General features: G+C 46.4%; 1 protein-coding gene and 1 non-coding gene across 3 annotated transcripts in view; both read left to right on the forward strand.

Moving 5' to 3' along the window:
* The window catches only part of LOC140388182 (solute carrier family 25 member 3-like), a 44026-nt gene extending 31448 nt beyond the window's left edge, over positions 1 to 12578 (forward strand). For both annotated transcript variants that reach the window (XM_072471944.1, XM_072471945.1), the window contains exons 5-7: positions 8507 to 8679; positions 11210 to 11320; positions 11413 to 12578. In XM_072471944.1, coding sequence (XP_072328045.1) covers positions 8507 to 8679; positions 11210 to 11320; positions 11413 to 11567 — 439 coding nt within the window. In that variant the 3' untranslated portion in view covers positions 11568 to 12578. The remainder of the gene's footprint in view (positions 1 to 8506; positions 8680 to 11209; positions 11321 to 11412) is intronic.
* On the forward strand, positions 12004 to 12254 carry LOC140388675 (small nucleolar RNA SNORA53). Its single transcript, XR_011934246.1, has one exon. It is a non-coding gene; the product is annotated as a small nucleolar RNA SNORA53 (small nucleolar RNA).
* Positions 12579 to 26939: the final 14361 nt, after the last annotated feature.

Consider the following 26939-nt stretch of genomic DNA (forward strand, 5'->3'; position numbering starts at 1 on the left):
TGGAGGTTTGCACAGCCAAGGACGAAGGAGTTTTCTTTCTTCTTCCATGTCCACAAGGTATACCCTCGCATCGACGGGCCCACAAAGAAACGGTGGAATGGGCTGAGAGGGATAGATTAGTTGAGGAGATACGGGGCGGGGGGGGCCTACTGAGGGGGCGGCGGAGGTTACAGGCAGAGTTTGGGCTGTTGACTACAGGGAAAGTGGTGAAACAGCTGAGGAAGGCAATTGGGGGGGGGGGGGTGATTTATGAGTATGGGGAAAAGGCAAGCAGAATGTTTGCGTACCAGCTCAGAAAAAGGGAGGTGGCCAGGGAGAGTAAAGAGTAGAGGTGGGGCTATGGTCCTGGACCCAGTGGGGGTGAATGAGGTGTTTAAGGATTTTTACAGCAAGTTATGGGAGTCGGAACCCCAGACTAGGGTGGAGGGGATGAGGCAGTTTTTGGTCAGTTGAGGTTCCCGAGGCTGGATGAGGATCTGGTGGAAGGGCTGGGAGCCCCAATTGAAATTGAGGAAATAAGAGGGGCTGGAGGGCATGCAGTCGGGCAAGGCCCCGGGGCCGGATGGCTACCCGGTGGAATTCTATAAGGTTTCAGAGATATCGAGCCCACTGCTGGTTAGGACATTTAATGAAGCAAGAGAGAAGGGGGTTTCCCCCCCCCCCCCCCCCCCCAACAATGTTGCAGGCCTCAATTTCATTGATCCTGAAATGGAGAAGGATCCGGAGCACTGCGGGTCATATAGGCCAATTTCTCTACTGAATGTCGACGCCAAACTGCTGGCTAAGATACAGGCCACAAGGATAGAGGATTGTACTGGGGGTGATAGGGGTAGACCAGACGGGATTTGTCCAGGGCAGGCAACTCGCTGCCAATGTTCGAAACCTTTTAAATGTTATGATGACCTCAGAAGGAGGGGAGATGGGGGTGGTGGTAGCGATGGATACGGAGAAGGCTTTTGATCGGGTGGAGTGGGATTACCTGTGTGAGGCGCTGGGAAGGTTTGGATTTGGTGAGGGCTTCATTGACTGAGTGCGGTTGCTCTATCAGGCACCAGTAGCAACTGTGCATACGAACCGGCTGAGGTCGTGGTATTTTAAACTACACCGAGGGACGAGGCAAGAGTGCCCCTCTCCCCACTACGGTTTGCTCTGGCCATAGAGCCATTGGCCATGGCATCAAAAGCCTCTACGAACTGGAAAGGGCTGGTTCAGGGGGTGTGGAGCACCGGGTCTCGCTTTACGCAGATGACCTGCTCTTGTATATTTCAGACCATTGGAGGAGATGGGGGAAGTTATGCGGATCATTGTGGAATTTGGTAATTTTTCGGGGTATAAATTGAACATGGGGAAAACCGAGATGTTTGCGGACCAGGCAAGAGGGCTGGAGATTTGGAATGGTAGGAAGGAGCTTTCGATATCTGAATCCAGGTGGCCCGGGAATGGGAGGCCCTGCACAATTTAAACCTATCCCGGCTTGTAGAACAAATGAAAGAGGACTTGGGACATGCTCCCGCTATCACTGGCGGGGAGGATACAGAGTGTGAAAATGACAGTCCTCCCCAGATTTCTGTTTGTCTTTCAGTGCATCCATCTTCGTCCCGAGGGCATTTTTCAAGCCGGTGAATAAGGTTATTTCGGGCTTAGTGTGGACGGGTAAAACCCCGCAAGTGAAGCAAGTGTTGCTGGAGTGTAGTCGGGGGGAGGGTGGGTTGGCGCTGCCGAACTTTTGCAATTGCTACTGGGCGCCTAATATAGCCATGATTAGAAATTGGGTAGTGGGGATGGGGTCGGTTTGGGAGCGTATGGAGGCTGCGTCATGTAAAGACACAAGTTTGGGAGCACTGATAACGGCACCTCTTCCGTTCTCGCTGGCCTGATACTCCACACGTCTGGTGGTTGTGGCGGCTCTGAGAATCTGGGGGCAGTGGAGGAGATATGAGAGTGGAGGGAGCATCGGTTTGGACTCCGATTTTATAATAATCACCGGTTTGTACCGGGGAGGCTAGATGGTGGGTTCCGGAGATGGCAAAGGGCAGGAATTAGGACGATGGGGGATCTATTTATAAACAGGTGCTTCCCCAGTTTGAAAGCCTTGGAGGATAAATTTGAATTGCCAGCAGGTGCAAGACTTTTTGAGAAGGCGGGTTCCGGCCTTTCCACTGCTGCCGCCATGGGGGATACAGGATAGAGTAGTCCCCAGTACCTGGGTGGAAGAGGGGAAGGTGTCAGATATTTGCCAGGAACTGTTGCAATCGGAGGAAACTCCGGTGGAGAATCTTAAGGACAAGTGGGAAGAGGAGCTAGGAGGAGAGATAGAAGGCGGGTCTGTGGGCGGATGCCCTAAGCAGGGTTGTTAATAGTAATAATCGCTTATTGTCACAGGTAGGCTTCAATGAAGTTACTGTGAATAGCCCCTATACATCCTCATCATGTGCCAGGCTTAGCCTGATACAATTCAAGGTAGTCCACCGGGCACACATGACGGTGGCCCGGGTGAGCAAGTTTTTTTTGGGTAGAGGACAGGTGTGTGCGGAAGCCCAGCATTTCCACCTGTTTTGGGCATGCCTGAAGCTTTAGAGGGTTTTGGCAGGGTTTCGCTAAGGCAATGTCCACGGTACTCAAAACACGGGTGGTGCCGAGTCCGGAGGTGGCGATCTTTGGAGTGTCGGAAGAGCCGGGAGTTCAGGGGGCGAAAGAGGCCGATGTCTTGGCATTTGCCTCCCTGGTAGCCCGGAGACTGATCTTATTAACGAAGCCCCCGAGTGTGGAGACCTGGGTTAGTGACATGGCTGGGTTTCGCAGTCTTGAGAGAAAATAAAGTTCGCCTTAAGAGGGTCAATGGTCGGGTTCACCCAGGGGTGGCAGCCGTTCGTCGACTTTCTCGGGGAAAATTAAAATGTCAGCAGAATTCCAATGGGGGGGGGGGGGTGGGTGGAGAAAGAGGGTCGGATTGTTGTTTTATAGTTGGGATGTATGAAGATTGTGATGGGGGTGGAAATGTTTACTGTACTATGTTTATGTCACTTATTATAAAAACTTGCAAATACCCTAATAAAAATATATTTTTTTAAAGAGTGCACTGACCCACTTAAGCCCTTACTTCAACCCTAACCCAATAACCCCTCCTAACGTTTTTGGACACTTTAAGGGCAATTTAGGGTGGCCAATCCACCTAACACAGGGAGAGCATGCAGACTCCACGCGACTCCAAGCCGCGAATCGAACCTGGGACCCTGGAGCTGTGAAGCCACAGTGCTACCATGCTGAACAATTAATATTTACAGTTGAAAAGGAGGATAACTTTAAGGACTAAGGACTGATTTAATATGAATGACTTAAGTACAACATCACCAACTAGGAAATTAATGGAACTAAAAAGTGACAAATCGCCAGTACCTCACGGTTTCCATCTGAGGGTGTTAAAGGAAGTAGTGGAGCACGTTGTCGATCTTCCAGGGTTCCCTAGATTCAGGAGTCGTCACTCTTGCACATGTCACTCCACCTTTTAAGAAGGGGAAACCAGGGAATTGCAGACCAGTTTGCCTAATGTCGGTGGGGAAATTGCTGGAGTCTATAATCAAGGATGGGATAACTGAACAAGATTTTGGTTGATTAGGGAAAGCCAGCATGGATTTGTGAAGGACAAGTCATGCCTGACTAATTTTATTCAATTATTTGAAGAGGTGACTAAAGTAGTGAACCGGGGAATGTCTATGGATGTCATTTATGTGGGCTTCCAGAAGGCATTTGATAAAGTTCCACATAGACTGTTGACTAAAGTGGAAGCCCACTGAGTTGAGGACAAATGATTGCTACAGCTAGGAAATTGGTTGAGTGGCAGGCGACCAGACTGGGAGAATAATGCCGCAAAAGGCTGTGGAGGCCAAAATCACAATGTCTTTAAATAGAGAAAGATAGGCTTTTGATCAGGGGTTATGGGGAGAAGGCAGGAGAATGGGACTGAGAAAAATCTCAGCCATGATTGAATGGCGGGGCAGACTCGATGGGCCGAGTGGCCTAATTCTGCTCCTATGTCTTACGGTCTTGCAATGTGGGCAGCGCGGTAGCACAGTGGTTAGCACAGTTGCCTCGCAGCTCCAGGGTCCCAGGTTCTATTCCCGGCTTGGGTCACTGCGGAGTCTGCACGCTCTCCCCGTGTCTGCATGGGTTTTTCCGGTTTCCTCCCACAGTCCAAAGATGTGCAGGTTAGGTGGACTGACCATGATAAATTGCCCTTGGTGTCCAAAAAGGTAAGGTGGGGTTACTGGGTTAAGGGGATAGGGTTGAGGTGTGGGCTTAAATAGGGTGCTTTTTCCAAGAGTCGGTGCAGACTCGATGGGCCAAATGGCCTCCTTCTGCACTGTAAATTCTATAATGGATAATTGTTCCAGTTGGCAGCAGGTGACTAGTGGTGACCACAGGGATTCTGTGTTGGGTAATCAATTATTCACACACTTGGGTGATGGCATAGGAAGTCTTGAATCCAAATTTGCAGATGATACAAAATTAAGTGGCATTGTAGACAACCTGGATGATAGCAGAAAATTGCAAGGAGATATTGACAGGTGAATGGGTAAACTATGGCAGATGGAATTTAATTTAAGCAAGTGTGCGATTATCTATTTTGGACCTAAAAATGATAGAGAAGAGTAGTTTCTAAATGGAAAGTGGTTGGGTGCAGTGGATGTCCAAAGAGGAGGGTTCAAGTGCATAGGTCTTTAAAATGCTATGAGCAAGTGCAAAAAATAATCAAACAGACTAATGGAATGTTTTATAATCTAGAGGTCTGAAATATAAAGACACCAGAATGATGCTGCATCTGTACAAAACCCTGACCCCACTTGGAGTACTGTGAGCAGTTCTGGGCACCACACCATTGGAAGGATATTTTGCCCTGGGAGGGAGTGAAATGTTGGTTTACAAAAATGATAACTGGATTTACAGGGGTTACGTTAAACGGACAGATTACTCATTTTCTAGACATTTTCACTAGAATTTTGAAGGTTATAGAATTTACAGTGCAGAAGGAGGCCATTCTGCCCATCTTGGAAAGAGCACCCTACCCAAGGTCAACACTTCCACCTTATCCCCCTAACTCCACCCAACACCAAGGACAATTTTGCACACTTAAGGGCAATTTATCATGGCCATTCCACCTAACCTGCACATCTTTGGACTGTGGGAGGAAACCGGAGCACCTGGAGGAAACCCACGCACACACTGGGAGGATGTGCAGACTCCGCACAGACAGTGACCCAAGCCGGAATCGAACCTGGAACCCTGGGGCTGTGAAGCAATTGTGCTATTCACAATGCTACCGTGCTGCCCCCAGGATGGGGTGATATAAAGAACAATACAGCACAGGAACAGGCCCTTTCGGTCAGCTCCCAAAAGTATCCAAAACTTCAATCTTCACCAGCGGTGTGACCACCTCACTGAACGTGCTATGCATGACTTGCTCAGCAGCGAATCCACCCTTGGCCCCAACATGTAGTTAGCCAGTAGCTGCAGTTGGTCACATGTCCTGCACACATCGTCACCAGGGACAACTGAAGCTTCCATGATTTGCCACAAAGCACAGGAGAGCATATCATGGGTGCAAGCTCTCCTGCCATGACTACCCTTTTTAGCAAAACCTTATGCTTATATAAGAATACTATTGATACAATTAACCTCCTTTATGCTAACTTTACTTCCCTTCCCCTATTTTACTGTTGCGTATTACTTTGTTATAATGAACCCTGACTTTCACATTTGTGTTCCTTCACGGTTAATCCCTTCTTCCAAAAAAAAAAAACACTTTTAAAATCGTGACTGTTCTGCAATGCTGACTGAGCACACCTTCCCACAACTGATGCACTGTGACAGTGACTGCAAGGACTCTGTTCCCAGATTATTTCACTGTGATAGTGGCTGCCAGGATTGTGATTGTGAGACACTTCTGGGTTAAATTTCATTTGCCACCCTTCTGTCCACTTGACCTGTCCATATTTTGTGCCCTATATTATGACTTCTGTTTGGTCTATAAACAACTCGAACCAATGTTTAATGCCCTTAGCTGTTTTTCTTTTTGGCTCCCACCCAAACTGATTCTGTATATTGATATTCTGATCGAAGGTCCCGTCGCTTCTCCTGTGAACGATGACATTGTATGGGAATCAGAATTTCAAATGGGCTACTGCAGACACTATTCCAGGATTGAAACAGATGCAGCTGGGGCTTCCTGGAGCCTCATCATCCTGATCAGAAGAAATGCTTGATAGAGGCATGTTTCTCTTCATGGGGCTTGAACCTGTTTCTCAACAGTCAGTGTAGTAGTTTTTCATCAGCTAGCATTTGTGATGTACTCCGCCACCAGTGATGTAGCAGCAAAAGAAACCTGGGTTTTAAAACACATGGATAAGAATGTGAGAGCCCAGTGCTGTAGAATCAGCCCTGTTCATGTTCTAGCCAGTCCTGTTACAAATTAAAACTTTTAAAACTCCATGATGTGTCATAAATAAATAAAGGAATGACCAGTGTGAGATTACGATCGGTCAAGGACAGTAGTGGGAACTTGTCCATGGAGTCAGAAGGAATAGGAGAGGCGTTGAATGAATAATTTTCTTCGGTGTTCACCAAGGAGAGGGGCTATGTTTTTGAGGATGAGTGCAATACAGGCGGGTAGGCTGGAGGAGGTAGATGTTATGAGGGAAGATGAATTAGCAATTTTGTAAAACCTGAGGGTCGACAAGTCCCATGGGCCAGATGGGATATATCCTAGGATTCTTTGGGAGGCATGGGATGAGATTGCAGAGCCTTTGGCTTTAATCTTTGGGTTCTCATTGTCCACGAGGATAGTGCCAGAGGACTGGAGAGTGGCAAATGTTGTTCCTCTGTTCAAGAAAGGGAATAGGAATGACCCTAGTAATTATAGGCCGGTTAGTCTTACTTCGGTGATCGGTAAGTTAATGGAAAGGGTCCTGAGGGATAGGATTAATGACCATTTGGAAAGATGCAGCTTAATCCGGGATAGTCAACACTGATTCGTGAAGGGTAAGTCTTGCCTTCCAAATTTGATTGAATTCTTTGAGGAGGTAACTACGTCTGTAGATGAAGCTAGAGCAGTTGATGTCGTATACATGGATTTTAGTAAGGCGTTTGATAAGGTTCCCCATGGTTGGCTCATGAAGAAAGTAAGGAGGTGTGCGATAGAAGAAAATTTGGCCAATTGGATAAGTAACTGGCTATCACATAGTGATAGAGGGTGGTGGTGGATGGAAACTTTTCAGACTGGAGACCAGTTACCAGCGGTACCATAGGGATCAGTGCTGGGTTCTCTGCTATTTGTCATTTTTATCATTGACTTGGAGGAGGGGGCTGAAGGGTGGGTCAGTAAATTTGCTGATGACACCAAGATTGGTGGAGTAGTGGATGAGGTGGAGGGCTGTTGTAGGCTGGAAAGAGACATTGATAGGTCATTGATATGCTGCAACTGTACAAGACCTTGGTTAGATCACATTTGGAATATTGTGTGCAGTTCTGGTCACCTCACTATAGGAAGGATGTGGAAGCGTTGGAAAGGGTGCAAAGGAGATTTACCAGGATGCTGCTGGATTGGAGGGTGGGTCTTATGAGGAAAGGTTGAGGGAGCTTGGGCTTTTCTCATTGGAGCGGAGGAGGATGATAGGCAACTTAATAGAGGTTTATAAGATGATGAGGGGGACAGATAGAGTGGACGTTCAGAGACTATTTCCTCGGGTGGATGTAGCTGTTACAAGGGGGCATAACTATAAGGTTCAGGGTGGGAGATATAGGAGGGATGTCCGAGGTAGGTTCTTTACTCAGAAAGTGGTTAGGGTGTGGAATGGACTGCCTGCTGTGATAGTGGAGTCGGACACTTTAGGAACTTTCAAGCTGTTATTGGATATGCACATGGAGCACACCAGAATGACAGGGAGTGGGATAGCTTGATCTAGGTTTCGGACAATGCTCGACACAACATCGAGGGCCGAAGGGCTGGTTCTGTGCTGTACTGTTCTATGTTCTATGTGTCATGTTAGAATTTTGAAAATGGGAGGACAAGGATATTTCAGCATCCAGCAAAAAAGCAGAATTCATGCTAATGTGACAAAAAAATCCTATTCTGTCTGTCTTCGATTTTTGTAGAATACCTTGTTTTCACATTGTGTTTTGGGTTGGTGGGAGAATCTTGCCTCAAGTATACTTGATCCAACTTGTACAAGTTAAATGAATTTATCTGAAAATCTAGAGTAGGAACTGCTGGGCTGCCTTTGCGGAAACACAGACTCTAGGACTTGGTTTGATAATTGTACCCTCAATCCAGGAAATGTCAGTTTCCGGGGATATTTAAGGAGCTTTTGCAGTTTAAACTGAGATTTGGGTTAGTCCAGAAATGCTGCATATTTGTAGAAGAATGGGTTAGCATTTTAATATTCCAACAATTCTTTCCTGGGTGGCATGAAGGCTTCTGAATTAACAGCCTTTTCATTTTTTAATTCAACAGATTCTACAAAGGTGTTGTCCCCCTGTGGATGAGACAGATTCCCTACACAATGATGAAGTTTGCTTGCTTTGAGCGCACTGTAGAAGCACTGTACATGTATGTGGTGCCCAAACCTCGTGCTGATTGTACCAAAGCTGAGCAGCTAGTGGTGACTTTTGTTGCTGGTTATATTGGTAAGAAAATCCATTCGATTTGTCTCTGGTATGAACATACCCTTGGTTACTGTTGGCATACTTGTGTAACTTTGTAAATAAGCTTGTCGGGTGCCTGGTTGCGCTCTCATTACGGCTCTACCCACACCATGTTTATAAATACCCTCCAATGCTTTGAGTCTCCTTGAGGTTTGTTTGTGAAAATCAGCAATTCATCTCCATTTCCTCGTGTTGCAGAGGTTGGTTAACAACCTCAGACTTGCCATAGGAGCAGTAACTCCATTCACCTGTTTGATTCTGTATTTCTAACACTGCTCAATCTGTTTTAAAATTTTTCAATTGGATTTCAGCTCCTTGGCAAAGAATTTCTGAAGAGCATGAGTATTTAGTCTCTCTTCTGCCATTTGAAGAGATCCTGGCTGATCTATGACCTTGCCCCAAGTATCCCTTAATACCTTTTGCTTAACAAATTTGTTTGTGGTTTAAAAGTTGCAAATGATATCCATCAGTTGCCATTTGAAGACTTCCCAACTTTAAAACTTGTGTTTAATTTTGCTCCTGAAAGGTGACGGGAAGTAGTTTTTCTGTCCTTAACCTGTTAAACTTTGATTAATTCACCACCATACACATGTAAATTCTGAGGATGCAATCCCAGTTTGTACAATCTCAATCTAACTCCTAGAATCCAGGTATTATTCTGGTAATTATACCTGATTGAGAGCAGACTTTGTGTGGCTGGGACATGCTTGGCCAATTTTCCACATTGAATAGATGGCAGTAACTACCATGGCAGCTCAACTAGAGTTGGCTAGTTCTGGAATGCAAGTCTTCAATAAAGCAGCCAGGATGCTGTCTCAGCCCATTGCTTTTGCTGTATGCAGTGCGTTCAGCCATTTCCTGATGTAGTAGAATAAATTTAATTGACTAAAAACTGGAATCTATGATGCTGCCAGGGACTTGGAAGGAAATTGATCAGGATATCCAAAGAATTTCTGGCTAAAGGCAATTGAGTATGACTGTCAGACTGTTGCTTGACCAGCCTGTGGAACAGCTCTCCATTTTTTGGCACAAATTGCCACACGTTAGAGAAGGTGACTTTGCAGGGTCAGCTGAGCAGGGTATGCCTTTTTTCTTTCCAGTGCTTGGGTCAATGCTCAAATACAACAGATGGCTTGCTAAGCAATCTCAGAGGGCAGTTGCGTGCCGACCATGCTGAGTCGAGTCTATTGAAATTTCATCAATTGCTGGGGTTGGATTTGAACTCCTATCATGAGCATTAGCCCAGTCCTCTGGATTACTGGTTCAGTAACGTTACCACTATGATGCCATTCTATGGTCGAATAGGACTTTACAAATAAGTATGTTGGCAGCAGAGCTTGGGTGACCTGAAATTTACAAAGGGGGCTGGCTAGGAGTGTGTTGGAATTGTCTTGTTTAGAGATAACAAAAATGGCACACGGGTACGTGGCAGTTGCTGGGTGTCTGAGGGAATACTGCTGATCAAATGAGTACACCCAGTATTTGCACTCACTCTCAACTACCCATCTCAGTAGCTATTTCACAATTTCACATGCTTCTATTTTGAAGCCTTTTGAACTTCAACTTTATCCAATGCCTCCTTACCTGTAATACATTCATGTCAGTAGTAACCGGAAGAAGAACTGGCAAAACAGCCAGAGAAGAAATGAGATTCTTTTAAACTGATATGGAATGCACTACCTGAATTTGTATGGGCTGAATCTGTTCCGGGCTGTATCATTCCAGTTCAGTGATTAATTCAGTCAGTATTCTGTGTGGTCCATTACAATTGACTGCTGAAATGGTTCAGCTAGTTTGTTATCTGGTAATGAATGGCCTGGATACCATCTCCTACACTGATGGCTTCTGACAGAAACTCAAACTTAGTTTTGTATTCAGATATATTTGAAAATAATTCAAACTGTTAGCACAGTGGTGCAGTGGGTTAGCCCTGTTGCCTCATGGCGCCGAGGTCCCAGGTTCGCTCCTGGCTCTGGGTCACTGTCCGTGTGGAGTTTGCACATTCTCCTCGTGTTTGCGTGGGTTTCACTCCCACAACCCAAAGATGTGAAGGCTAGGTGGATTGGCCACGCTAAAATTGCCCCTTAATTGGAGAAAATTGATTGGGTACTCTAAATTTATTTTTTTAAATTCAAACCACTACAGATGGGTCAATTGTTATTACTCTGCCCAATAGAACATCGAAAATATAGCACAGAACAGGCCCTTCGGCCCACAATGTTGTGCCGAACTTTTGTCTTCGATTAAGAACAAATCAATCTACACCCGACCATTCTACCGTAATTCATGTACCTATCCAATAGCCGCTTGAAGGTCCCTAATGTTTCCGACTCAACTACTTCCACAGGCAGTGCATTCCATGCCCCTACTGCACTCTGGGTAAAGAACCTACCTCTGACATGCGCCCAATGTCTTCCACCATTCACCTTAAATTTATGTCCCCTTGTAATGGTTTGTTCCACCCAAATGTCTCCTATTTTATAGAATTGACCACAATGTTTGTTTCTTTCAGCTGGTGTGTTTTGTGCTATTGTGTCTCACCCTGCTGACTCTGTGGTGTCGGTGCTGAACAAGGAAAAGGGTAGCTCTGCAGTACAGGTTCTGCAAAGGCTTGGACCTATAGGTAGGCCATATTCTAGATGTGCAACACCTCCAAATTAAACATGCAATCCTATACATTATGACTCCATTCACAAAATGTTTTTTAATTTGCAGGAGTGTGGAAGGGGCTTGTTGCCCGTATTATCATGATTGGTACTCTGACTGCCTTACAATGGTTTATCTACGACTCTGTTAAGGTGTACTTCAGGCTTCCTCGCCCACCACCTCCTGAGATGCCAGCATCACTAAAGAAGAAACTTGGGTTGTAGGAAAATACATGGACTTGATTTGTTAACCCTGGTTCAGCCAGATATGTCGCTTCATAAGACATGTAAAAAGAAAAAAGAGCTATTTAATACTGAAAGTATCATGTCTGTAATGTTGATGAGCTGTGGCAGAGTGCAAAGTATTCAGCTTTGATTCCGAATAAAGAACTATGACCCAAGATATGGATGTGTAATGTACAATTGGTTTATTTGCAGGGTCTGTTTCATGACTATTTGAGATTGAAACAAATTTAATTCTTAAAATCGGTATTGGTAAAAAGTTAAACAACTTTGCTCTATTTATTTTTCACCATCTTATCACTGATCAGCAAATGTTTAAAACTTCTTCGATGTTAGCAATTGTGTCTAAATTACTGACATTTGTAAATTTAAATGCTAGTCATTGGAGATTTGGTTGGGACAGTTTTTTTTTTTTTAAAACATGCTCCTTAGATCCACCTTTGGGATGTGTCTGTTAGGCTGCACTGGTAGATCTGTTTCATCCTGGTGTTGGGTTCTCCAGTGGGCTGGCAGGTGACATTCATCAACTTGTGGTTGTACAGTCAAATGTGCTTGAGTCATTGGCTTGTCAGAGTATTATACCTGCACGATAGACCCTATGTTCTGATAGGAATAACCTGTTATTTCCGGCAGTTTCTGCCATCAGGACTTTGCTGCTGTGTGGACATGTTTATCAAAATCTATCTGGTTAAAATCTTGCAATGAAATGTGAGATGCTTGGAAGCTGCTCTGGCTGCTTAATGACCCCATGACAATTGCCATTGTGCTAAATCATCATTTGATATAGAAATGCCGGCATAGGATCTTGATTGAATAAATGGCTGTAACATTGCATTACCTGTAATGTTTTTACATTGGCCATTTCAAAGTGTTTTAACCTGACTGACATTAAAATTGAACTAAGGCACTCCTTTGTATATGTTAGTACTATTGGTTGTTCCACACTGCGTTTTGGTTATTGGGTCAGTAAGCATTAAAGAATATTTGCAACAATTATTTTTTTTCTCATTTTATTCTCTCAATGTTCACTTCCTTATAATATTTCTGAGAATGGTTTTGCTCCTGTAACTTGTGTAGTAGTCTTTATGGAGCCACAGTAGTCTTTATGGAGCCGCATGTCCCATGATCCAGGGCAACTGAGTGGCTGCAGAGTTATACCCTGTACCCTGAAGGTGGTAACGCAGGTCGATAGTGGTCAAGAAGGCATACAGCATACTTGCCTTCATCAGACGGGGTTTTGAGTACAAGAGTCGGCAGGTCATGTTACAGTTGTACAGGACTTTGGTTAGGCCACATTTGGAATACTGCACGCAGTTCTGGTCGCCACATTACCAGAAGGATGTGGATGCTTTAGAGAGGGTGCAGAGGAGGTTCACCAGAATGTTGCCTGGTATGGAAGGTGCCAGCTATGAAGAAAGGTTGAGTAGATTAGGATTGTTTTCGTTGGAAAGACGGAGGTTGAGGGGGGACCTGATTGAGGTCTACAAAATTGAGAGGTATGGGCAGGGTGGATAGCAACAAGCTTTTTCCAAGAGTGGGGGTGTCAATTACAAGGGGTCACGATTTCAAGGCGAGGGAGATGTGCGTGGAAAGTTTTTACGCAAAGGGTGGTGGATGCCTGGAACGCTTTGCCAGCGGAGGTGGTAGAGGTGGGCATGATAGCATTTTAAGAAGCATCTGGACAGATATATGAACAGGCGGGGAACACGGTAGCATTGTGGATAGCACGATTGCTTCACAGCTCCAGGGTCCCAGGTTCGATTCCGGCTCGGGTCACTGTCTGTGGAGTCCGCACATCCCGTGTGTGCGTGGGTTTACTCTGGGTGCTCCGGTTTCCTCCCACAGTCCAAAGATGTGCAGGTTAGGTGGATTGGCCATGCTAAATTGCCCTTCGTGTCCAAAATTTCCCTTAGTTTTGGGTGGGGTTACTGGGTTATGGGGATAGGGTGGAGGTGTTGACCTTGGGTGGGGTGCTCTTCCCAAGAGCCGGTACAGACTCGATGGGCCGAATGGCCTCCTGCACTGTAAATTCTATGAACAGAGGGAAGTAGATCCTTGGAAAATAGAAGACAGATTTAGATAAAGGATCTGGATTGGCGCAGGCTGGGAGGGCCTGTCCCTGTGCTGTAATGTTCTTTCTTGTTCTTATTGGAATGGAGCCAGGAAGAGGTTTTGTTTCCCCTATTTCTTCCTTAGCCCAGGGCAGTAAATCAAAGCACCCTGACTATTAAACTAGCCATCTCCTTGCAAGTCAAAAATTGAACTTGCTTGAGGGTGTTGAGTGTCTGGAATGCGATGCCAGGGGAGGTTGTGGCAGCAGATACATTAACAGCGTTCAAAAGGCATCTCGACAAATACATGGATATAGAGGGATTTGGCGCTAGCAAGTGCTGAGGGTTTTGGCCAAGGGTGGTACGACTGGTACAGGCTTGGAGGGCTGAAGGGCTGTAATCTTTGTTCTTGATACCCCTTTGTGTTTGTATCTGGCTAGCTTTTCCATTCCACATGTAATGTGGGGGGAGGTGGTGGTTACAGTTGTCCTTCACCAAGCAAAAAACATTGTGGAAGGAGGAAAGAGGCAGTAGGAATTCTCCAGTGAACAAAACTGCCTTTTTTTAAAAATAAGTGCTCCACTGCCCTTGACTTATCTGTAGAGGCTTTGGTTTGCATTTTTAATGGTCTTATTAACCTGTGTCTCAACTTTTTATTTATCCATGCACTCAGCTCATAGTTTGAGCAGTTATTTCTCCTACTAAAAGGGACTGTTGCATTTATATTGGTTATTTGCCACTTATTAATCTTCAATCAGTCTTCGGTTTTCCCACCCGTTACCCAATTTGGTGTCAACTGCAAATGTTGAAGTTGATTATCCAATATACTAATTGGGAAGAGCAAGCCATTTGGCCCCTCTAACCTGCTCTGCCATTATTAGGCCTCAACGATCCATTCCACCTATCTAAATAACTGACTCCTTTTCTACCTTTGCCTTAAAAATTCATTAACCCTGCCTCCATCACTCTGGGGAGATGTGTGACCCTTAAGACAAAATAGTTCTGTCTTACTAGGAAAGCCCTTTATTTTCGACTGTGTTCTTGGTCTAATCACCCAGACGGCGAAACATCCTTTCAACTTGCACCCTTCAGGATCTTGCACGTTTCAATTAATCTTCTAAACTCTAATGGATACAGCCCAACCTGTCCAACGTTTCATAAGATAACCCTCCTGGGCCAATCATTATCCATCTAATTAATGGACTGACATACATTCATATTCATTAAATAAGGCGACTAGCGGTGGACTTCCGGTTGTGGCTATGCCGAGGTAGGTCTCACGGTCGGCAGCTCTCGCCGATAACGGACTTTTGGGCCCTTTTAAGGAGCTCCAGCAGCACTTTGATGATGATTCCCGTTGTGGGAAGGAATTAGTGAGGGTCCCCCATCGCTGTATGGAGTGGGGGGGGGGGGGGTTAAAAAGTGGCTTTGGAGAAGAGAGGAGATCGGGTGTGGAAAAGCAAGATCGCGGCTGGTGGGGATCAGGCAGCGTGGGTCCAGTGGTCACGAGAGCAGCAGGAGATTTTACAAAGCTGCTTTGCTGATTTAATTGCAGAGATGCTGGCCCCTATGAAGACGTCGATTGAAAAGCTGGTGGAGACCCAGAAGGTGCAGGGGACGGCGATCAAGAAGGAACGTTTAAATGCACAGCTACAGCAGTAGAGCGGAGCTGCTGATTGGCCGTTGCAGGGAAATTTGCATACGTCTGTGTGCTCACCCTAACTTGGAGGTGGTTTGTGGAGAAGCTCTTGTCAAGTGACACTTAAACCCGAAACACTTCAGTGTTTCCCTCCCTACCCGCTCTAACCAAAAAAAAACAACGGCTGTAAGGATCAAGAGGAGGGCTCGAGGGCAGGTAGAAGTGGAAAGAAAGTTGAACCGTGACGTCACAGCCTGCAGGTAAGGGATTGGCTGGTGACTGGTAAGTAGTTTTTATTTATTTTCCCTCCGGTGTTATCGTGAGGGGCGCAGAGTTTGCTGAGTGAGTGCTTGCTGAGAAGGGGAGTGAATAACAGGTAAGCTTTTTTTTTAATCTAGAGGGGTTGACTGGGAAGGTAGTGCAATGTTTCTCCTGCAGAATGCTTGAGGTGAGGGACGCCATCAGTGTCCCTGCTGGTTTCATCTGGGAAGTGCACCCATCTCCAGCTCCTCAGAAACCACGTTAGGGAACTGGAGCTGGAGTTGGATGAACTTCGGATCATTCGGAAGGCAGAGGTGGTCATAGATAGAAGCTTCAGGGATGTAGTTACTCCGAAGAATAAAGATGGGTGACGGTGAGAGGGGCCGGGAGGAAGCAGTCAGTACAGGGATCCCCTGTGGCCGTTCCCCTTAGTAACAAGTATACCACTTTGGATACTGTTGGGGACGACGACTTACCAGGGTTAAGCCATGGGGTACAGGTCTCTGGCACAGAGTCTGTCCCTGTTGCTCAAAGGCAGGGGGAGAGGAGTAGAGCATTAGTCATTGGAGACTCTATAGTTGGGATAGATAGGAGATTCTGTGGGAACGAGAGAGACTCGCGGTTGGTGTGTTGCCTCCCAGGTGCCAGGGTGCGTGATGTCTCGGATCATGTTTTCGGGATCCTTAAGGGGGAGGGGGAGCAGCCCCAAGTCGTGGTCCACATAGGTACCAACGACATAGGTAGGAAAAGGGATGGGGATGTAACGCAGGACTTCGGGGAGCTAGGGTGGAAACTTAGATCTAGGACAAACAGAGTTATTATCTCTGGGTTGTTACCCGTGCCACGTGATAGCGAGACGAGAGAGAGGAGTTGAACACGTGGCTACAGGGAAGGTGCAGGAGGGAGGGTTTCAGATTTCTGGATAATTGGGGCTCATTCTGGGGTCGGTGGGACCTCCACAAACGGGATGGTCTGCACCTGGACCAGAGGGGTACCAATATTCTGGGGGGGAAATTTGCTAATGCTCTTCGGGAGGGTTTAAACTGGTTCAGCAGGGGCTTGGGAACCTGAATTGTAGCTCCAGTATACAGGAGGTTGAGTAGTGAGGTCATGAGTAGGGTTTCAAAGTTGCAGGAGTGTACCGGCAGCAGGAAGGTGGTTAAAGTGTGTCTTCTTCAATGCCAGGAGCATCCGAAATAAGGTGGGTGAACTTGCGGCATGGGTTGGCACCTGGGACTTCGATGTTGTGGCCATTTCGGAGACATGGATAGAGCAGGGACAGGAATGGTTGTTGCAGGTGCCAGGATTTAGATATTTCAGTAAGCTCAGGGAAGGTGGTAAAAGGGGGGGAGGGGTGGCATTGTTAGTCAAGGACAGTATTACGGTGGCAGAAAGGACATTTGATGAGGACTCATCTATTAAAGTAGTATGGGTTGAGGTTAGAAACAGGAAAGGAGGGGTCACCCTGTTGGGAGTTTTCTATAGGCCTCCGAAAAGTTACAGAGATGTAGAGGAAAGGATTGCAAAGATGATTCTGGATAGGAGTGAAAGCAACAGGGTAGTTGTTATGGGAGACTTTAACTTTCCAAATATTGACTGGAAACGCTATAGTTCGAGTACGTTAGCTGGGCCCGTTTTTGTCCAATGTGTGCAGGAGAGTTTCCTGACACAGTGTGTAGATTGGCCAACGAGAGGCGAGGCCATATTGGATTTGGTACTGGGTAATGAACCAGGGCAGGTGTTAGATTTGGAGGTAGGTGAGCACTTTGGTGATAGTGACCACAATTTGATTACGTTTACTTTAGTGATGGAAAGGGATAGGTATATACCGCAGGGTAAGAGTTATATCTGGGGGAAAGGCAATTATGATGTGATGAGGCAAGACTTAGGATACATCGGATGGAGAGGAAAACTGCAGGGGATGGGCACAATGGAAATGTGGAGCTTGTCAAGAGGAAGAAGGAGACTTATGTAAAGAGACATGAAGGTTCAGTTAGGGCGTTCGAGAGTTACAAGTTAGCTAGGAAGGACCTAAAGCGAGCTAAGAAGAGCCAGGAGGGGACATGAGAAGTCTTTGGCAGGTAGGATCAAGGATAACCCTAAAGCTTTCTATAGATATGTCAGGAATAAAAGAATGACTAGGGTAAGAGTAGGGCCAGTCAAGGGCAGTAGTGGGAAGTTGTGCTTGGAGTTCGAGGAGATAGGAGAGGTGCTAAATGAATATTTTTCGTCAGTATTCACACAGGAAAAAGACAATGTTGTCAAGGAGAATACTGAGATTCAGGCTACTAGACTAGAAGGGCTTGAGGTTCATAAGGAGAAGGTATTAGCAATTCTGGAAAGTGTAAAAATAGATAAGTCCCCTGGGCCGGATGGGATTTATCCTCGGATTCTCTGGGAAGCTAGGGTGGAGATTGCTGAGCCCTTGGCTTTGATCCTTAAGTCACCTTTTTCTACAGGAATCGTGCCTGAAGACTGGAGGATAGCAAATGATGTCCCCTTGTTCAAGAAGGAGAGTAGAGATATCCCCGGTAACTAGGGCCTTACTTCTGTTGTGGGAAAAATCTTGGAAAGGTTTATAAGAGATAGGATGTATAATCATCTGGAAAGGAATAATTTGTAAAAAAAAAAATGAAATGAATATAATAAATGAATAAAACCCCCCCCGAACTTGAAAAAAATGAAATGAATAAAATAAATGAATAAAAACCACTATAGAACTTGTAAAACAAAAAGCTGCAACGTTTAAAAAAAAATAGCGGGCACACTGCGCATGCGTGCCCGATCTTCGTGCACGCATGCGCAATGCGGCCAAATTTTTTAATCATGTTCGCCGAGTGCGCATGCACGGTGATCATCGTGAGCGCATGCGCACTGCGGCCAAATTTTTTTTTAAACATGTTCGCGGCCGCTTGCAGCCGGCGTTATGAAAAGCCGGCTGCTGCGCGGGGATTTGTGCGATCGGACAATGGCTCTGCGACCCTCCCGACACCCACCCATGACACACCCGCAGGTCGCGCCCGCGACTTTGAAGAACACTGCTGTAATCCAACCCCTTTACTAAAGCGAACATATGCACACCACCCACTACGCTTCCGTGAGCTAGCCCGCCCAGCTAGCTTGGTGGTCCCCATCCCTGGTGCCGGATAGTCTCGCACCTATTGTCGTCTTCTCTCCCCCTCCTCTTCTTCCCCCCCCCCCCCCCCCCCCCCCGCGCTCTCATACAAACATACTCCAACAATTAAGAATCCCCACACAATTGCCTGACAGAAAAACACCAAGATCTAAACAAGCACACCTCCATCCCCCAATAGTGCTAATGACCTTAACTCACTCAGCTCTACCGCTGGTCCCAAATCAATGCAAAAGGCATTAAAAACAGCTTCCACAAAACGAGAAACATTTTTTAAAAGAACAGAAAAAAAAAAAAAAAAAAGCCTGAACGTTGCAGCAAAGTTCAAAAGTTCTCAGTCCACCACAAGTCCTTTCCTTTTCGCAAAATCCAGCGCGTCCTCAAGCGACACAAAATAAAAGTGCTGTTCCTCGTGCGTGACCCAGAGACGGGCCGGATACAACAGTCCGAACTTCACCTTTGTCTTAAAAAGGATTAACCTAATCTGGTTGAAGCCTGCTCTTCTCTTGGCCACCTCCACACTCAGGTCTTGGTAAACCTGCAGGATACTATTGTCCCGCTTACAGCTCCGTGTCTGCTTGGCCCACTGTAGAATGCGCTCCTTATCCAAGTACCTGTGGAATCTCACCACCATTGCCCTCGGGGTGTCTCCCATTCGCGGCTTCCTCGCGAGTGCTCTGTGAGCCCTACCCACCTCCAAGGGCCGGGAGAATGCTCCATCCCCCAGCAGTTTCTCCAACATATCTGTGATTTATGCCCAAGCGCCCGCTCCTTCGGATCCCTCCGGGAGCCCAACAATTCTCAAGTTCTGCTGGCGGGACCTATTCTCTAGGTCCTCCACCTTCTCCAGGTGCAGCTTCTGCTGTTCTCTCAGCATCCCCACCTCCAACTCCACCGCAGTTTGATGTTCCTCCTGCTCAGCCAGCGCCTTCTCTACCTTCTGGATCGCCCGATCTTGGGCGTTCAATCTAAGCTCCAGCCGCTCAGTTGACTCTTTTATTGGGTCCAAGCAGTCCCGTTTCTGCTTAGCAAAGCCTTCCTGAATAACTTGCATCAGCTGCTCCATTGACCACTGGGTCGACAAACCAGAGGTCCGGTCCTCCGCCATGCTGTCTCCCGCTGCAGCTTCAGCCCAAGCCTTCTGTTTCTGCCTTTACGAGCATTTCTCTCCTGCACCAATGTGGGAATTCAGTACACAATTGCCTCTGTCATCAGTTTTACAATTCAAGTCCGGTAGAAAATTGGGGGAAAAGGTCCAAAAGTCCGACCCGAGCGGGAGCCACTAAATGTACGACTTACTCCTTCATAGCCGCCACCAGAAGTCGCTCAGTATACATTTTTGACTACCTTATTCACCTGCATTGCCACTTTCAGTGATCTGTGGACCTGTATACCCACATCTCTGCCTGTCAATACTCCTAAGGGTTCTGCCATTTACTGTATGATTCCCACCTTTTCTTACACTTCCCAAAATGCATTACCTCACATTTGTCCGGATTAAACTCAATCTGCCCCTTTCGCAGCACAAGTCTCACCGATTTATATCCTGCTCTATTCTCTGACCGCTGAATGAAAGGCTGAGGAACTTCCCAGACGTTTGATCAGGTAGCGACGCTCCGCGGTCCGTTACATCCCTCCGGGCACAAGTGACGGGCGCCGAATAGTCGGCCTTTGGCAAAGAGGGCAAAGGATATTCCCCCTTTTGTCGAAATGGACAATGTATCAGAGTTGGGGGGGGGGCAGGTTATAGCCCTATAGGAGGCCAGGGATCTGCACCATCAGAGACCCTGTGGCCTCACCTGAATATGATCTACCCAGGTGAGTGGGTGGGGCTAATCCTCCTTTTCCTCAGAGTGCTGGGATATAAATACCCGGGTGTGGGCCAGGCATTGGAGACCCTTCGGGAAGTAGGGTGAGCATTTAGTAACCAGAATAAAACCAAACTTTTCTACAGACATTGTTTCTGAGTTGTCACTTGTCTGTGATTTTACAGGAATGGTTAATTACTATAGCCAGTTTATACCAAAGAGAAAATGCTGGAAAATCTCAGCAGGTCTGGCAGTATTTGTCGGGAGAGAATAGAGCTAACGTTTCGAGTCCAGACTCCAGGGTATCCCTGTGGACCACATGGGGGCTATTATAATATTCCAACTCCAACCAAAAAGAACAGTACAGCACAGGAACAGGCCCTTTGGCCCGCCAAGCCTGTGCCGATCACGTGCCTATCTAGACCAACCGCTTATATCCTTCTATACCCATCTGTTCATGTATCTATCCAGGTAAATCTTAAAGGTCGCTAACGTATCTGCCTCAATCACATCTCCTGGCAGTGCATTCCCGGCCACCACCACCCTCTGTGTAAAAAAACTTGCTCCGCACGTCACCACTGAACCTATCCCCCCTCACCTTGAACTTGTGCCCCCTTGTAATTGTCATTTCCGCCCTGGGAAAAAGCCCCCCAACTGTTCACCCTGTCTATACCCCTCTTAATTTTATAAACTTCTATCAGCTCGCCCCTCAGCCTCTGTCTCTCTAGGGAGAACAATCCCAGTTTATTCGATCTCTCCTCATAGCTAATACCCTCCATACCAGGCAATTTCTGTACTCTCCAAAGCCTCCACGACCAGGTGCTCAAATCTCAAAATTAGATGTCCTGAGTTGCCTTTCACTATCTCAAACCATATCACCACCCCCAGTCGTAGCCACCTGGGTTGGCCACTTCCCGACTTTAAAATGGAGATCCGCTAAGAATGCAGGGAAATTCAGTCTAACGCAGGAAAAACAAGCAGGTGCAAAGTTTCCTGTATATCAGAACTTGCAGGAACCCAGACAGCACTAAAACTAACAACCATCTACATATTAATGAGCGATCCCCGGGAACAATTGGAAACAGTTAAGACAAACAAGGCCAAGCCAGACTCCTCGGCGCCAGCAGCAGCCAAGACAAAGGAAGGCCAACGGGCATTTAGGAACCGCCCAACGATCAGGGAACAGCTCCAGTATTGGAGAAATCGATCCAAGTGATCAGAACTTAGTCCAATCACTTGAAACCAGGTACGGGGTCCGCCCAAAAGGGCGCGAAGCCCCTGGGGACTATAAAATAAAGTCCCCCAAGTTCAATTCGTCCTTCTTGGCAGGGTCTCTCAGCAGCTCGAAACAACCCTTGACCGTAACCTGCCTAGCAGCTGCACCAACCAAGTAAGTCTCCAGTCAACGCACGCTACGAGATAGGCGCTCCTAGCTACCAGACTCAGAATCGAACGAAAGGCCATTTGTTCCCCTGACCTGGTGGGCCAGTTCCAAAGCTAAGTATAGGCCTTTTAGTGTTAGCGATAGTCTAGTAAGTAGAGTTTTATACATGAGTAGTGATTGACTGTGTATAATAAATGTGTTTTGATTTGAAACTTACTAACTGGTGTATTGAGTTATTGATCAGCACTTGAACCTGAACCTCGTGGTGGTATCATAAAGATACCTGGCGACTCTAGAGCAAAGGTTATAAAACAGAGCAAATTAAGTAAAGACACAACTAACCACTCCGGTGGGACAACCAAAAATTAGCAACACAGTACCACAAGAAATATTGACAGCCCTTAACTTCTTGGATAAGCTGCCGGTATCATCGAAGCAAATTTGGAATTGGACCCAATGAGATCCAGTACTGTTCAAAGTGAAGACCATAAGACATAGGAGCAGAATTAGGCCACTCGGTCCATTAGTCTGCTCCGTGATTCAATCAGGGCTAATATTTTTCTCATCCCCATTCTCCTGCCTTCTCCCCAAAACCCCTGATCCCCTTATTAATCAAGAACCTATCTATCTCTGTCTTAAAGACACAGTGATTTGGCTTCCACAACCTTCTGCGGCAGAGTTTCACAGATTCACTACCCTCTGGCTGAACATCTCTGTTTAAAGGATCGTCCCTTGAGTCTGAGATTATGTCCTCTGCTTCTAGTTTTTCCTACAAGTGGAGACATCCTCTCCACGTCCATGCTATCCAGGCCTCGCAGTATCCTGTAAGTAGATAGATAGAATAGAACATTACAGTGCTATACAGGCCCTTCGGCCCTCAATGTTGCGCCAACCTGTGAAACCAATCTAAAGCCCATCTACACTACTCCATTATCATACATATGTTTATCCAATGACCATTTAAATGTCCCTAATGTTGGCGAGTCTACTACTGTTGCAGGCAGGACATTCCACGCCCTTACTACTCTCTGAGTAAAGAACTTGCCTCTGACATTTGTCCTATATCTATCTCCCCTCAATTTAAAGCTATGTCCCCTCGTGTTAGCCATCACTATCCGAGGAAAAAGGCTCTCACTGTCCACCCTATCTAATCCTCTGCTCATCTTGTATGCCTCTATTAAGTCACCTCTTAACCTTCTCTCTAATGAAAACAGCCTCAAGTCCCTCAGCCTTTCCTCATAAGACCTTCCCTCCATACCAGGCAACATCCTGGTAAATCTCCTCTGCACCCTTTCCAATGCTTCCACATCCTTCCTATAATGCAGCGACCAGAACTGCACGCAATACTCCAAATGCGGCCGCACCAGAGTTTTGTACAGCTGCAACATGACCTCATGGCTCCGAAACTCAATCCCTCTACCAATAAAAGCTAACACACCGTACGCCTTCTTAACAACCCTATCAACCTGGGTGGCAACTTTCAGGGATCTATGTACATGGACACCGAGATCTCTCTGCTCATCCACACTACCAAGAATCTTACCATTAGCCCAGTACTCTGTATTCCTGTTACTCCTTCCAAAATGAATCACGTCACACTTTTCTGCATTAAACTCCATTTGCCACTTCTCAGCCCAGCTCTGCAGCTTATCTATGTCCCTCTGTAACCTGCAAAATCCTTCCGCACTGTCCACAACTCCACCGACTTTAGTGTCATCCGCAAATTTACTCACCCTTCCTTCTACGCCATCCTCCAGGTCATTTATAAAGATAACAAACAGCGGTGGCCCCACAACAGATCCTTGTGGTACACCACTAGTAACGGGACTCCAGTCTGAACATTGCCCATCAATCACCACCCTTTGTCTTCTTCCAGCTAGCCAATTTCTGAGGCAAACTGCTAAATCTCTCTGAATCCCATGCCTCCGTATTTTCTGCAATAGCCTACCATGGGGAACCTTATCAAACGCTTTACTGAAATCCATATACACCACATGAACTGCTTTATCCTCGTCCACCTGTTTGGTCACCTTCTCAAAGAACTCAATAAGGTTTCTGAGGCACGTCCTACACTTCACAAAACCGTGTTGACTATCCCTAATCAAATTATTCCTTTCTCGATGATTATAAATCCTAATCTTATAAACCTTTCCAAGACTTTGCCCACAACAGAAGTAAGGCTCACTGGTCTATAGTTACCGGGGTTGTCTCTACTCCCCATCTTGAACAAAGGGACAACATTTGCTATAGTGTCTTCTGGCACTATTCCTGTAGACAATGATGACATAAAGATCAAAGCCAAAGGCTCAGCAATCTCCTCCCTAGCTTCCCAGAGAATCCTAGGATCAATCCCATTCGGCCCAGGGGACGTATCTATTTTCACACTTCCAGAATGCTAACACCTCCTCCTTATGAACCTCAATCCCGTCTAGTCTAGTAGCCTGTATCTCAGTATTTTCATAGAATTTACAGTGCAGAAGGAGGCCATTCGGCCCATCGAGTCTGCACCGGCTCTTGGAAAGAGCACCTTACCCAAGTTCAACACCTCCACCCTATCCCCATAACCCAGTAACTCCACCCAACACTAAGGGCAATTTTGGACACTAAGGGCAATTTATCATGGCCAATCCACCTAACCTGCACATCTTTGGACTGTGGGAGGAAACCGGAGCACCCGGAGGAAACCCACGCACACACGGGGAGGATGTACAGACTCCGCACAGACAGTGACCCAAGCCGGAATCGAACCTGGGACCCTGGAGCTGTGAAGCAATTGTGCTATCCGCAATGCTACCGTGCTGCCCCGAATGTTTTCCTTGACAACATTGTCTTTTTCCTGTGTGAATACTGACGAAAAATATTCATTTAGTGCCTCTCCCATCTCCTCGGACTCGACGCACAACTTCCCACTACTGTCCTTGACTGGCCCTACTCTTACCCTAGTCATTCTTTTATTCCTGACATACCTATAGAAAGCTTTAGGGTTTTTCTTGATCCTACCTGCCAAGGATTTCTCATGTCCCTTCCTGGCTCTTCTTAGCTCTCTCTTTAGGTCCTTCCTGGCTAACATGTAACTGTCAAGCGCCCTAACTGAACCTTCACGTCTCATCTTTACATAAGCCTCCTTCTTCCTCTTGACAAGTGATTCAACTACTTTAGTAAACCACAGTTCTCTCGCTCGACCACTTCCTCCCTGCCTGACAGGTGCATACTTATCAAGGATACGCAGTAGCTGTTCCTTGAACAAGCTCCACATTTCAATTGTGCCCATCCCCTGCAGTTTCCTTCCCCATCCTCTGCATCCTAAGTCTTGCCTAATCGCATCATAATTGCCTTTCCCCCAGCTATAACTCTTGCCCTGCGGTATATACCTATCCCTTTCCATGGCTAAAGTAAACGTAACCGAATTGTGGTCACTGTCACCAAAGTGCTCACCTACCTCCAAATCGAAAAGTCATTAGCAAATAGGGTTAAGGAAAATCCCAAGGCTTTTTACACGTACATAAAAAGCAAGAGGGTAGCCAGGGAAAGGGTTGGCCCACTGAAGGATAGGCAAGGGAATCTATGTGTGGAGCCAGAGGAAATGGGCGAGGTACTAAATGAATACTTTGCATCAGTATTCACCAAAGAGAAGGAATTGGTAGATGTTGAGTCTGGAGAAGCGGGTGTCGATAGCCTGGGTCACATTGTGATCCAAAAAGACGAGGTGTTGGGTGTCTTAAAAAATATTAAGGTAGATAAGTCCCCAGGGCCTGATGGGATCTACCCCAGAATACTGAAGGAGGCTGGAGAGGAAATTGCTGAGGCCTTGACAGAAATCTTTGGATCCTCGCTGTCTTCAGGGGATGTCCCGGAGGACTGGAGAATAGCCAATCTTGTTCCTCTGTTTAAGAAGGGTAGCAAGGATAATCCCGGGAACTACAGGCCGGTGAGCCTTACTTCAGTGGTAGGGAAATTACTGGAGAGAATTCTTAGAGACAGGATCTACTCCCATTTGGAAGCAAATGGACGTATTAGTGAGAGGCAGCACGGTTTTGTGAAGGGGAGGTCGTGTCTCACTAACTTGATAGAGTTTTTCGAGGAGGTCACTAAGATGATTGATGCAGGTAGGGCAGTAGATGTTGTCTATATGGACTTCAGTAAGGCCTTTGACAAGGTCCCTCATGGTAGACTAGTACAAAAGGTGAAGTCACACGGGATCAGGGGTGAGCTGGCAAGATGGATACAGAACTGGCTAGGTCATAGAAGGCAGAGAGTAGCAATGGAAGGATGCTTTTCTAATTGGAGGGCTGTGACCAGTGGTGTTCCACAGGGATCAGTGCTGGGACCTTTGCTCTTTGTAGTATATATAAATGATTTGGAGGAAAATGTAACTGGTCTGATTAGTAAGTTTGCAGACGACACAAAGGTTGGTGGAATTGCGGATAGCGATGAGGACTGTCTGAGGATACAGCAGGATTTAGATTGTCTGGAGACTTGGGCGGAGAGATGGCAGATGGAGTTTAATCCGGACAAATGTGAGGTAATGCATTTTGGAAGGTCTAATGCAGGTAGGGAATATACAGTGAATGGTAGAACCCTCAAGAGTATTGAAAGTCAAAGAGATCTAGGAGTACAGGTCCACAGGTCATTGAAAGGGGCAACACAGGTGGAGAAGGTAGTCACGAAGGCATACGGCATGCTTGCCTTCATTGGCCGGGGGATTGAGTATAAGAATTGGCAAGTCATGTTGCAGCTGTATAGAACCTTAGTTAGGCCACACTTGGAGTATAGTGTTCAATTCTGGTCGCCACACTACCAGAAGGATGTGGAGGCTTTAGAGAGGGTGCAGAAGAGATTTACCAGAATGTTGCCTGGTATGGAGGGCATAAGCTATGAGGAGCGATTGAATAAACTCTGTTTGTTCTCACTGGAACGAAGGAGGTTGAGGGGCGACCTGATAGAGGTATACAAAATTATGAGGGGCATAGACAGAGTGGATAGTTAGAGGCTTTTCCCCAGGGTAGAGGGGTCAATTACTAGGGGGCATAGGTTTAAGGTGAGAGGGGCAAGGTTTAGAGTAGATGTACGAGGCAAGT

This window comes from Scyliorhinus torazame, chromosome 13 (genome assembly GCF_047496885.1).
Source record: "Scyliorhinus torazame isolate Kashiwa2021f chromosome 13, sScyTor2.1, whole genome shotgun sequence".
Classification (NCBI taxonomy): Eukaryota; Metazoa; Chordata; class Chondrichthyes; order Carcharhiniformes; family Scyliorhinidae; genus Scyliorhinus; species Scyliorhinus torazame.